The sequence below is a fragment of the Nothoprocta perdicaria genome, unplaced genomic scaffold (genome assembly GCF_003342845.1).
Source record: "Nothoprocta perdicaria isolate Ctin4 unplaced genomic scaffold, notPer1 scaffold_213, whole genome shotgun sequence".
Lineage (NCBI taxonomy): Eukaryota > Metazoa > Chordata > Aves > Tinamiformes > Tinamidae > Nothoprocta > Nothoprocta perdicaria.
Window position 1 is genome coordinate 1,209,670 of NW_020455350.1, and position 12,549 is coordinate 1,222,218.

General features: G+C 41.6%; 1 protein-coding gene across 2 annotated transcripts in view; it reads left to right on the forward strand.

Moving 5' to 3' along the window:
• The first annotated feature begins 2,306 nt into the window (after window positions 1–2,306).
• LOC112946681 (cytochrome c oxidase assembly protein COX16 homolog, mitochondrial) overlaps window positions 2,307–12,549 on the forward strand; it is a 37,342-nt gene continuing 27,099 nt past the window's right edge. The window contains exons 1-2 of one of the 2 annotated variants that reach the window (XM_026038570.1): window positions 2,307–2,384; window positions 12,040–12,117. In XM_026038570.1, the coding sequence (XP_025894355.1) occupies window positions 2,325–2,384; window positions 12,040–12,117 (138 nt within the window). In that variant the 5' untranslated portion in view covers window positions 2,307–2,324. Of the gene's footprint in view, window positions 2,385–11,903; window positions 11,950–12,039; window positions 12,118–12,549 lie in introns of those variants that run through there. The other variant, XM_026038571.1, reaches the window with a different exon arrangement.

Genomic DNA, 12,549 nt, shown 5'->3' on the forward strand with positions numbered 1-12,549 from the left:
AAAACAAAAGAACAGTTTGTAAGTCTTGAAGAGAGTGGCATTAACATACGCTCAAACCTTATTGCCAGGAGCTTTTGTGTCGCTTTAAAGGAGAGAGAAAGAGGCTGCTGACTTGGCACATTGGCATCAGCCGCTGTGGGTTATTTTGCTTACAGAGAACTAGCAGTATCCAAGTGAGATGATAAGAATGAAGGTAAGGTAGAATATTAGAGTTACAAGAAAAGACCATCTGTTTCTAGGGAAAGCTCAATTCAGAGGAAATAACCTCTTTTCTCAGCATTTCTCTATCCATAATAGCAGCTCTCTTAATTTCAGGGTATTTTTCCTATGGGATATTTTCATCTTTTGGGTTGCTTCCTCTGAGTATGTGATTTGAGGCCTATGCCTCAAATTTTTACAAAGGCTTACGAAGTTCAGAAAGAAACAGCTTTTCTTTCAGAGACCCTGTGTAAATTATTCCCCCAGCCTATGCTCTGTGACAAACTCATGCCAGTCTCAGCACAGTGCAGAGATGAACAAAGAGGTGTCCTCTTGCTGCCAGTACTCCCAGCTGAGACTTCACGTTTCTGTAATTCAGGCCCATGTCAGCTTCAAGTTATTGATATATACAAGAAGCAGTCATCTCCTTCAATATTACTTTTTGTTATTTTTTGATTCTGTTTGTCTCTAGTGTAGACAGAAAAAGTTAGTGGTTACTGGACTGCAGGAATGTTAGTTTGGCTTGTTATTATGTATGTATGTTTGTCTTTCCTTTTTAGTTTGTGTATGTGTAGTGGCTGCTTGACATGTTCAGAAAACTTAAGTAAAGCACCTGCTCAGTACCTGCGGTTAAGGAGAAGACCAAAGGAAGTAACCATCAATGTTGCATTTTCCAAAAAGTTTTAAATTATTCTTTGCATTGTGGCAGCAGGTGTTTCATTACATTTTTTTAAAGGGGAGCTTTCCTTCTCCCAGGTCCACTCTTCCATTCCCACAGGCTGCCAGTGCATGGCAGAGCCTTTGGGTGCAGGGGCATGGGAAAACATCACAGCTTGTGCCTGAAGGATATTTATCTTTTGCACTCTATCCTCCAAACTTCAGCACTCCCTAGTCATGCACATAGTGGCTGCCCATGTGTGACATGGAGAAGTCCACTAAGTTTTCCGTAGCCTTTTTTTAATTGATAACTTTTACAGCATTGAAACACAAGTCCTCCCCATCCTTGCCTGGGAGGGTGACAAGGCACACACAGCAACAAGAAGGAATGAATGACTCGTGGTTGTGAGTCTCAGAGCAGACTGTCTTTTTAATGCCAGTTTTATGGGGCTCTAAAATTTTCCGCTTCTGTTCGCTTAGTATTTTATTTTAATGGTTAATTCTGGAACTCTCCGGTTGCAGGCTAGATGGGGCTCTTCTCCAAGGGGTTATGTTTCCTATGGCTGTGTCTGTTTTACTCAGCTGCTCAGGAATAGGAGCACTCAAAGCACAGCCTTTCCCAGAGCCCGTCGGCAGGCTCTGTCCCTTGTCCAGCTATTATGATTTCTGAGCAGTTGTTTCCTCTGTAAACACATGGAATCCAGGGGATCCAGTGCGATTGGGATGAGGGATAGCAATACAAGCAAGCGACCACGGCAGCGTTATTTCCTTAGGAAAACAGCACTGGGACCCCTTGCTTTTGGCTACAGGCAAAGATTCAGCTGACCGTGCTGCCCAGGCCAAGTTCTCCTGCCAACAGTCACGCTGCTGAGGCAGCCCCTTCCTTGTTGATCCCATCATCACTCCAGAACACGGGGCAAAAATGAAGCACCGGAGTTGGGAGCTCTCGCTTGGAGGTCACTGTTGTATCAGGAGCTCAGTACAAGACAGGTCACAGCAGGGTGGGAAGCCACTGGACCTACACATCTCAAATAAGTGTCCGTTGCTGGAAGTCTTTATACAATCGCTCAGGGGTTATTTGCCCCGTCCTTTTCTCCCCACTGCTGGGCTCAGCCAAAGCCCTGGAGTCCAGATGGTTTTGGGGATACATGGAGGCGTGTGCGACACGGAGAGCTCCACTAAGTTTTCTGTGGATTGAGCCTTTCTCAAACAGTAATTTTTAAAGAAGCATTAAAGCAGCAGCTCTCCACAGGGCTTTGTTTAAAGAAGACGGGCCCGCGCACAGAAGCGTGCGACAAAAGACTGGGAGGCCGTTGGGAAGCACTGCGGAGTGGCGGGGCGGAACCCCGGTGCTCCGGCCGCGGCGCGCGGGGGGAGCGCCGCGGCGGGCGGACCGGCGCCGCGCCGGAAGCGGCAAGGCCAAGGCCGGGTCGGGCGGGAGGCGGCGCGGCCTATGGCGGCGCGGGCGCATGGAGCGGCTGCGCAGGCTGTGCCGGGGCCGCACCGTCACCTTCGGCCTCCCCCTCCTGGTGAGCGGCGCGGCGCGGCACGGCGCGGCACGGCCTGTGGCGGCGCGGCCGGCAGGGGGCGGCCCGTGCCCGGCGCCCGCCGGGCCGGGGGGCTGGAGCGGCTGTTTGGCGGGTGACTTTCCCCTTTCCCCTCCTTTTTTTCCCCTCTCTTTTACCTCCTGTTTAAGCGACTCGCTCATTAAGCAGGAGCGAATGTGCAGGTGGACGAAGAGGAGAGCGGAGCATAACTCTTAAATGGTCCAAAGAAAGGCAGTGGCACCTATTGAAATCAGGGCCATCCCGGTTTACCTCTGCTTTGGGAAGGGTTTTTGTTTAAAGTGGTATCTGTAAGTCACGGGACCAAAGCCTGTGGGAAAAGGAACTTTAATGGGAACATAAATTGAGCAAATGTATCTTAAAGCATTGGTAAAGATGCTTGTGAGCAATGGGAACTAACAGAACCATTCTGCGATTATAAAAAATAACATGATGAGTGGATTTGGATCCCCCAGTGCAATCCCTGCTGTCGTGGTCAGCTCCTCGTGTAACACGTTACTGACCAGGCACGAGGCTAGAGCCGTTCAGACATCCTGCTGTGTACATACACCTAAAGGGCTGTGCAAACTATGCTCCCATCGTGATCAGAATTGAATTAGCTGCTTTTCTCATTTTTTTTGTACTTATTTTTCAATGTTCTGACATTATTTTGTTTCATAGCACCCTGCTTAGATGTTTAAAATTGGATGTATTATTAGGTCACAGTCCTGATCTTGATGAGTTCTTCGTTTGAGGTTCAGTACTTATCTTCTAAAGTGAGGAGAACCCAAGAAGTTTAATACTCCTCAGCCCAATCTCAGCTCTACTACTGCTCTCTAAAGGATTTCTTTTTTTTTTTTTTTTTTTTTTTTGGGGAAAAAAAATATCCTGATTGAATTGAATTACAAAATTGAATTGTAGGAACTTAAAATATGATGTTCTGGTGGGGAAAAAGTCACCATAGTTCTGCAATCCTGTATCAGATTTGATATGTGATTGGTTACGTGGTGTAAATAGGTGAACTTTCCAGTCCAGAGTAAGTCTGTGATTGTCCTTTTGCACACACGTGCACAAATACATACTAAAACATTTCTTCCTTTTTAGTGTGAACTAGCTTGGTGTTTTTCCCATGTTCATTTGAGTTTGATGCTAGAATATTTAGGTGTAGAAGGGAATTTCTTAGTTGATCTGTAAAACCTCAGGCTGACAACAGCTTTCAGAGTAAGATATGCAAATCACAGTTTTCAGTCGTGCTTTCTCAGAGGTAAAAGTGGCTTTTTATGTGTATCAGCAGTACTGTGGGGACTAGGAATTAAATCTGACAGAAACCTTGGTTAATGGGGGATGTTTTCTTTAACTCTTTGCGCATAGGGTATCTGCATGGCGCAGCAATGTGCACGGAGGAGAGTGATATAAGCTGCCATGGAGTATATTAACAACTTGAGTGCTAGTGTGAGTGTGGGTAGTCCTAAAGCATAAAGATGGTTATGTAGATATTGGGAGGAACTCTAGTGAAGTTGTACAGACATATCTGTAGAGCCTGCTGTAGCGTTCGAGGCTGTGCTGTCTCTGTGATACGATAATTTTCAAATCTTTGTGTCTTTCTTTTTTACAAGTTCAGGTTTACAAGTTGTGACCTCAGATCATTGAGGAAACACGTTTAAGGTTCAAAACTGCAAACCAGTGACAGTTTTTAAAACGTGTTAATGGACACTGTCTGCTGAGCTTGCATTTTCCAACACTTGGATTTGTGTTTCTGTTTGTCCTATTCCTTCCAAGCTATTTAAGCTGCAAAAGGAACATACAAATGCGGCTTAAGTTCCATTGGAACATCTAGTAAGGGGAAAATGGAATCCTTTGGGTCTGAAGTGGCATTCTGGCAGACAGAAAATGTATTCTGTGCCTTGGTTGTAAATTTTTATTTCATTTTGCACATAAATATGCCTTGCTATAAACAAAGTGTCATAAGTTTCAAACTTGCAGCATCTTGCAACATTGTTAATACCTATAGATGTGGATTCTGACTTTTTTGTTTTGCTGTTTTGTCTTCTTCCTCCCAGCCCATAATGAGCCTGGTTTTAGTTTTAATTCTCTTGTGTGTTTTCTTCTCCATCAGTATCTCTACTTCAGTGTTCTAAGTGCTGCTCAAACTGTTGCCATAAGACTGGCTAGTTTGGAACTGCACGTCTTTTTTCTGTCAATAAACATGTTCCTACAGTCAGTTTTTGTCAGTGTTTTTGCACTCTGGCTGTACTAAATTGCCATCTCTGTTGTTGCTTGACCAAGGTAAGCTAAATTCGATCAGGATTTGGCCCCTCGTGTGTGATACATACACGACAAGAGGAAAGGTCAGGCTAGAATGAATCCCTAGCAGTGCTGCAGCAATGTGGTCAGTGCTCCCAGGCACCATCAGGCAATGGCAGTGGCGTCTTGCGCCCTTGTTAATGAAGAAAGAAGATTAAAACATTTGCCAAGCATCAGAACGTGAATTCATATGTCTGTAGATTCCTTCTGTTCACTGGTCAAGTCTGGAAAAAAATATTTCAAAGTGGTATTTTGTTGTGCTGATTGTTACTGAAAGTCCTACATGGATAATATGTACAAAAACTCACAAGGTTGTTATTATTTAAATTTATTTAAATAACTGTGTGCCCAAAGATTTCTTTAATATCAACATTCCTGATAAATTTCATTAAAAGCCAGTGAACTCTCAGTCCTTGACTGTTCAATAGTAGGAATATTTTTCCCCACTATTTTTGAAGAATCTGGCAGTAAAGAAGATATAAAAGCTCAGAAATGAGGAAAACTCTTCCTAAGAGTAGCTGTGTTTGAGATCTTTTGCTGACATCATTGCCTATGTATAAAGACAGTTATTTCATTACCTTCTGATACCATATGGAAAATGGTTACTACAATCATCATTTTTTTTTTTTTCACTTTTAGATGTCAGTGTTATCTTGTTAACATCATTCATATTATCAACTGGAAAAATTCATAATATTGAGTTACGTGATTTTTAGATATATATGTAAATTCCTGTAACTTTACAATCAAATAGGATGTATTCTTAATTTGGATCTTAATATGCTTTCAAAAGATAAGTTGACAAATGCTCATGAGAGGAACACTTTGGCTTCTAATATTTGAAGATGAATTGCAGTTGGGTGTAAAAGTCTGCTAATATTACATCTGCAGCCTAAAAGAGCAATAAATATGAAACTATTTTTAGGATTTTAAAATACTTACTCTCAATCAACGACTCACATACTGTCCCTGTGTATCTTTCTATCACTTGTGTTCTAAATATTGCCTCAGTTCATTGGGGGATGTTTCCTCATTGTCTCTTGTGTCTCTGCTTCCCTTCTGTGCATCCGTGTCTGTTTGAATCCCCCAAGGAGCATGAAACTGTTCCAGCCAAAACCATCCTCTGCCCTGTGTGTGTGCCAGGGTGGAAGCTCCAGCTGAATGGGCTTCTGTGAATCCTGGTTTGTGTGGTCTGAATTAGCTGACTTGGATATATAGTATGTGCAGTCTTCAGCCCCTGTCCAGCACTGTCAGTGCAGAGGGATTTTTTCACCATGAGTAGCCTCTTTTTGTGTTTCTTAACATAAGTAGGAGTTTATTGTTGCTTTGGCAAGGAATTACACGTTGCCATCACGTGAAAACAGGTTTTCATCACAGTGGACTTTGTGTAGATCTGAACCTATGAGCAATACTTTTAAAATAAAATTGGAACTTCAACTGCTTAGAAATTTATGAGGAAAGAAGTAGTGATATTGAGAAACTGCAGCCTGACCACTGCAGCAAAGTTGGATTTCAAACAGCTGCATCTGCTGAATGAAATTCCCATGTCATCTGTCCAGTCCTAGAACTGTATGTGGTGCAAAATGACAACGCTGTGGCTCAATGGGCAAAAATGCCCATTTTTGCTAATTCTCACACTAAGGAGCACATGGGTAGCTGTCTCGTCTGCATCGCTCTCAGACTGCTTTATACTGCACTCTGCAACTTGTTATGTAATGGACTTTTTAGTGGGAAGGGTTTTGTTTTCTTCGTAAGGCATGCAGTAGTAGCACTGAAAGTATATGGCCTGGGTCTGTTTTACTTTGTGGCCTGCAACTGTGCATATCTGCAGTCTTCAGGCACTGCTTTGGACCTGCATTATATTGATCCAAATAACCTGATACCTTGGATCAAGCTTCATGCTCTGCACAAAGTCCCGTATTCTGTAAAATGACATTATTCTCCTCAACCGTGCTGGTACCAGTGGCTGCAGTTCATACCAGCTGTTTTCATTTGCTGTTTTTGCCATATAATGCAGTTGAGGCCTTCTGCAGTTTGTGGATTCTGTCATACACAGAAGTCAGTGCTTCTCTTGTTTTGTCCTGCATTTGATTCAAATCAGCATTGAGGCATTTGTAGTTTTTATTTTGTTTTTCCCCCAAAGGAGGTGTCTGACCTGAACTGAAAGTAATTTCCATCTGCTGCAGAAAAGATGGAGGAGGAGGACATCCTATTCTGCTTGGAGGGGTTAGCAAGTTTCTCAGAAAAGACTGCCCTGTTTTTATCCCTTTTTAGCAATTTAAACATTAGAGCCGAGAGTGGAAAAGGCTGTGGAAAATAACCCCGGGGGCCAGGACTTGAGGGGGGCTCTTCAGGCCAAAGTTCCTTGCCTAGGTCCTTTGTGGGACTGGCAATTGCAGTGCTGCTACCCAAGCTGCTTTATTTAGGGAGTAAATAAGAGATTTCAGTCTTCTGGGCATTCAAATTGGCATCTTTCACCAGTCCTGAACTGCGTATACAACGGTTCTTTAAAAAGAAACCCCCCAAAACCTTTTAACTGTGATCACTGCAAACTAAAATAAAATGATTCACATGACTGTTATGGTTTTGAAGCTGCATGATGAATAGCTGGAGGGTTTTGCTGCAGCCATACTGAAGAGAAGGCTAGAAAATTACCATGTTCCTTCTCCAGTGATATATATCATAATGTTTTCCTGCTTTCATTCCACGAATGCATAATCTGTGTTGCCAGCACTGAATATTGTGATATGATTAATTTAGGGATTTATGACAAAAGGAATGTAATTTTGTAATCTGGCTTTCACCGGCAGCGCTGCAGCAGGGATGATTCTCTCTAGCAGCAGGGAGGCTGTAGCACAGCAAAGAGCTAGTGATGCCAGAGAAAGAGGTGCTGGTTATTTTGTTAACCGAAGGGGCTGAAAAAGGGGCTGCTTCAGTTTAGGCAGGAAATGCTAAAAAACAGAAATCTGCTGCAAATGCAGGTTCTGGTGGTTTCTCCATGATCAGCTTGTTGTAGATGGTGCCAAACAAGTATTCCCTGTCCTGAGGTGCATCTCAGTTATCAGTCTGATGCCATCTGTAACTCATAGGCATAACCTGCATCTCAAAGCAGGAGTAAACGTGCAGAATCTTTAGAAGAATGGTATTAAGGAGAACTTGATGTCTTTTTATTATGATTATTATTTTTTACGTAGAACATTTATTGAGGTTACTGAACGTATGTGACAGATGGTGCTCTTATGTCACATCCTATCTCTGTTTTATTTTGCAACGTGCAAGCCTTCCATGCATGTGCAATTACATTACAGCCTCGCGAGCAGGGCCACGCGGTCCCGGCCGCGGAGAGGAATAGTGCAGCGGTGAGCTCTGCAGGGCTGAATAGTGTTACGTGCTGGCTACCTTTTTATGATGACTTTTATGGTTTTACCTCTGTAAGGTGCATTTCAAGGCAAAGAAGAAAGTGAAAGCGCACCATCATTTCAGCCATTGCCAAACGCATTTAAATAACTAGACAGATCATATTAATTACATAATAACTGATCTTCTTTCCATGTTCTCTGTCATATAAATGAATAGCAGTTCCCTCACAGTAAAGGGTGCAGTTTTACTTGGATCTTCCTTGCTGGGTATGTACATACCCTGTCATTTTTATGAAATAAGCTAGGTATGTGTGTGATTCTAAGGTTGGAATGAAGAAAAATACATCCTAATATTTGCTATATGTGGAATTACTCCTCCACTTCTGTTACCTGGAATGTTAACTTGTGTCTAAGTTCATTACAGCTTTTTCACCCTCATTTATTTGTATTTCATCTTAAATAGTTTCTGCAAGGATTTGTCCTGTGTTGTTGTTGTTTGTTTGTTTGCTTTGGTCTGAACTAGTAAATGGAAACTTCTGGACTTTGCTTTTGGTTTTGGCTTAAAGTGAGATCTTAGCCAAATTCATCCACTATACTGATTTCTTTATTCAGAAGTTATCTTCATCTTACAAATATAGATCCTAGAAATATATGTGAAACATACAGAACAGATAAAGCTGACAAGCTAATAATGTTACTGGGATGCTTCACTTGAGACTTACCACACTTATTATTCTGATCACTGAATCCTAATGTTTAACTGCTGTTTGTGTGTATTCTTCCATAACATAATACACATAACATAAATGAAGGTAATGAGAACATCTTCCTTCAAAATGCAAAGGGGAAAAGAAACACTTAAAACAAGGGTAGCGTTTTTCACTCAGCAAGCTATGTTGCCAAGTCTAGTATTCCCTTAAATACTGTTATAATTGCATAAGCTCTCTGATGCCCCCTTGTTTTGTCTTTATTGTTTTTTGAACACCATTTTCAAAAATATAACGGATTGAGTAGCTGTCCATGGTGATTGTAGCTTCTGTAGCTGCAATCAAGGCAATTCATGTTACGTATTGTTAGCTAACTGCAGGGAAGTGCTGTTGCTGTATTAAAAATGTTGGCTATTACTAATCTTGATAACCTTTTGCAATAAAGTCTGGGATATTATATTTAATTCTTCAGAACTTGGGTCAAATAAAATTGTAAAATATTATTTATATATTTATGCCTATTCTGTGCTTCTGAAAATATGCTGTATCATATAATCCCAATCATAATTCAGCATTATGGTGTTTAATATTTTAGTGGCATTAATGTTTTCCTACAGCATTGATGTGCTGTGATTCTGATGCAGCTGAACTGATGTTTCATTAAAATAGCAATCAGCCTTTGTAGTGAAGTGCGAAGGCAGCCACCCTGATGTGTGTGTTAAGTGAGATGTGCACCTCACCAGGGTATGAAGGCTGCTTGTGTTTTATGAGGAGCAAAAGTAGATCAGAACTGAAACTTTTTGTGCTCTTAGTAGTAAAAAAGATGGTGTGAACAAAATTATAGTTGCGGGCCAGAACCTGTTGTAAGGAAGAGAGGTGTATGTGTATGAACTTCTTTATCATTTATATAGCAACAGATGCGAGATGCAGTATATAATAAATTGTTGCTGTCATAAAGTGACAGGATAGAATGAAACAAAATACCTAGAGCAGAACATGTTACTTCATGTAACAACCTTTTGTGGCTTTAAATGGTGAAAGCTAAAGAATGTGGTTTTTTTTTATTAATTGGTAAGTGGCTTCCCTAAGTGACAGCGGGTTTTTTTTCATTGTGTTAAATAATAACTGGGTTATGAGGAACAGGCCAGCTAGAGGTCTCCCATCTGTTCATATTGTGTCTCTGAATGGTCTACTTGATGCAAGTTGGTTGTTGGGCAAACTATCTTTAATGGGTATCATGAGCAATTACTGCTTTCTGCGTAGCTTAATAGCTGTCTCCTGCACCCCTCTTTGGTGCAGCTGCTGCAGCCGTTTTTGGAAACGTGCTGGGCTGTGAAGAGGCGCCAACCTGCAGCTCCCGACAGCTGCAAACTTTCCTATACTGTTTCTGATCCCTGTTCATTAGGGAATTAAATTAGTTGTGTTAACCCTTAGGCTGTTTATTAGCACTGGACTCATTAGCAACTAAAGAAGACCAGGTAAAGAAAAATTATGCTGAGAGGTCGGTCATGTAGAATTCGATTATTGTCTGATTGTTGAGACTTTCAGCATTTTGTGCTGCTGTATCTGCAGCTGATAAATCAGATTGGATTAAATCTTGAATAACATTCATGTTCCTTGACCATTTTGGCTACTTTAATCTTCTGTTCCCTCTTAGTCTTTGTTATCGAAATGCTGACACATGACAAAATAGTTGTGTTTTTTTTTTCTTTTATATGAATAGATTCTATTCAATTCCATATTGTAGTGATTAAATGTTTGCAAGGGCATTCTTAATTTAAATAGTGATGGTACTAGTATGGTGCTGTCCATGCTGTCCATGGTCAGGTTTGTAATCACGAAAAATTACTTGCTACTGCGTGATGTTTTTGATGGGCTTTTTGAATTTGTAGCTTTGTGACCTAATGGCTAGATGTTTGTATCATAAAGCTTTGATCTGTTTATTTCTGATGGTCGACTACATTCTCAGCCTTATAAAAATAGTCAAGGCAGAAGAAGTTTCTGGAGCCTTTAATGCTTGACTGCTGGTCAAGGGTTCCCAACCATGTGAACAGAGATGAGTTTTGGGGGTACCTGTCTGTAGGTTTTGTGGCTTCACTGACAGGAGCTTGGGAGAGCAGGCAGTTTGGAAGGAGCATGCACTTTAGTGAGCGTGCAGAGTTATCACAGTTGCTGAACACTGGCCTTTGCTAGAAGCCTTACACATTTCATGCAGTTAGCTGGTGATCTGTAGAAAACACTTGTTGCCATTACAGTCTGCAATGAAGGAACGTAGCAGTGATGTGGTAGGATTAAAATAGGGTTCTTTTTTATTGCTCAAATCCTTAGAGATTCCTCGTACTCCCACCTTCTCTAGATGGGCACCTCTTTGAAGCCTTCTGGCCTTCTGCACATGTGCCAGGGGGTCTTAACAGAGCAGAGCAGATGGAGCCTGGCATATCGGAGCAAGAGCCCCCCCGTCCTTCAACACAGGAGCCAGATTTTAAAACTAATTTCTGAATCCTTAATGGTGTTTGTTAACAATACTTGATCTTATACTTGACTTGTACCTTTTTAATGATAGAGATAGACATTTTATGATAGCCCTCTGTCATAAGAACAGTGGAATTAATTTTTTATTCAGTCTTGAAATTCTGCCTTCCTCATTTTTCCCTTTATTATTGTCTTTCATAAACTTCACAGATGTGGGGGGAATTGCAAGGCAGCTAATCGGGCAACCATAAAAATGCAGGTGGCCTGGATTTGATTTCTTAGCCTACATGATAATGTGCCATTGAGCCACAGCTGCAATCAGGCAGTTTGTTTCAGAAGCTTAATGGGGTCTCTTAGGAACAGACATCAGTATAAGCCAGCATGGGGCTGTTGCTTCCCCATTAAGTTTGAAAATAGTGAGACTTCATCCCATCACAGCGAGGTAAAGGTTCCTGAGCTGCAGTTATGGCAGGAAGCCATATGGGGGAGGGAGAAAAATGGAGGAAACCCCTAGAAAATGAGTCACAAAGCAGCGCTTTGTGTATGAGGGAGGACATCTGTGAAGTCCCTAGGCCCAGAGACTCATTCCACAGCCCTCACGTCCCATGTTCTACCCTTTCTCCTCCACATATATTCCACTGAGGTTGTTATCTTTACTTCCTGGTGTTCCTGTTGGAAGAGTAGTAGGGTCTCTTGTGAATGCAGTGGGTCAGTATGCAGAACGTTGTGTTGGTTGGTTGGTTTTTTTATATTTTTAAATAGTCCAAGCACATCTATTTTTATTTTATTGTTTTTCAGCTGTACCTCGTTGGTGGATCTTTTGGACTCCGTGAATTTGCTCAGATAAGATATGACGTCCAGAAACTTCATGGAAAGGTAAGTAAAATGGTTCTTGTTATTTTCCATAAATTTTCTGACTTGTAAAGACAAGTAAAAAATTGGTATTGGGAATTTGCCTTTTACCTCTACACCTGGGGTTATAGCTAGGTCTCTTAAACATTGAGTAATGTTGGTAGCAATAAAGAGGTTAAAATTATGGTAGATCTTTTAACTGTCTGTCAAGCTGATGGGCATCAATACTGCAAAAGTTCCATCCTTTCAGTTTTTGATGGTTATTTGGTCACATTCCGGCCCCACGAATTGGCCTCTGGGATCTGCACTGTTTATAGCCCATAGAAAGCCATGGTAATAATTGGGCGTGTTCAGATATATGAGGCTGTTTGTCCCAGTGCTTGTAATCAAGGGAGACATCATTGGATTAGACAGCAGTACATGAAAGCTCTGAGGGGAAGCCGCTACACCCTGGAG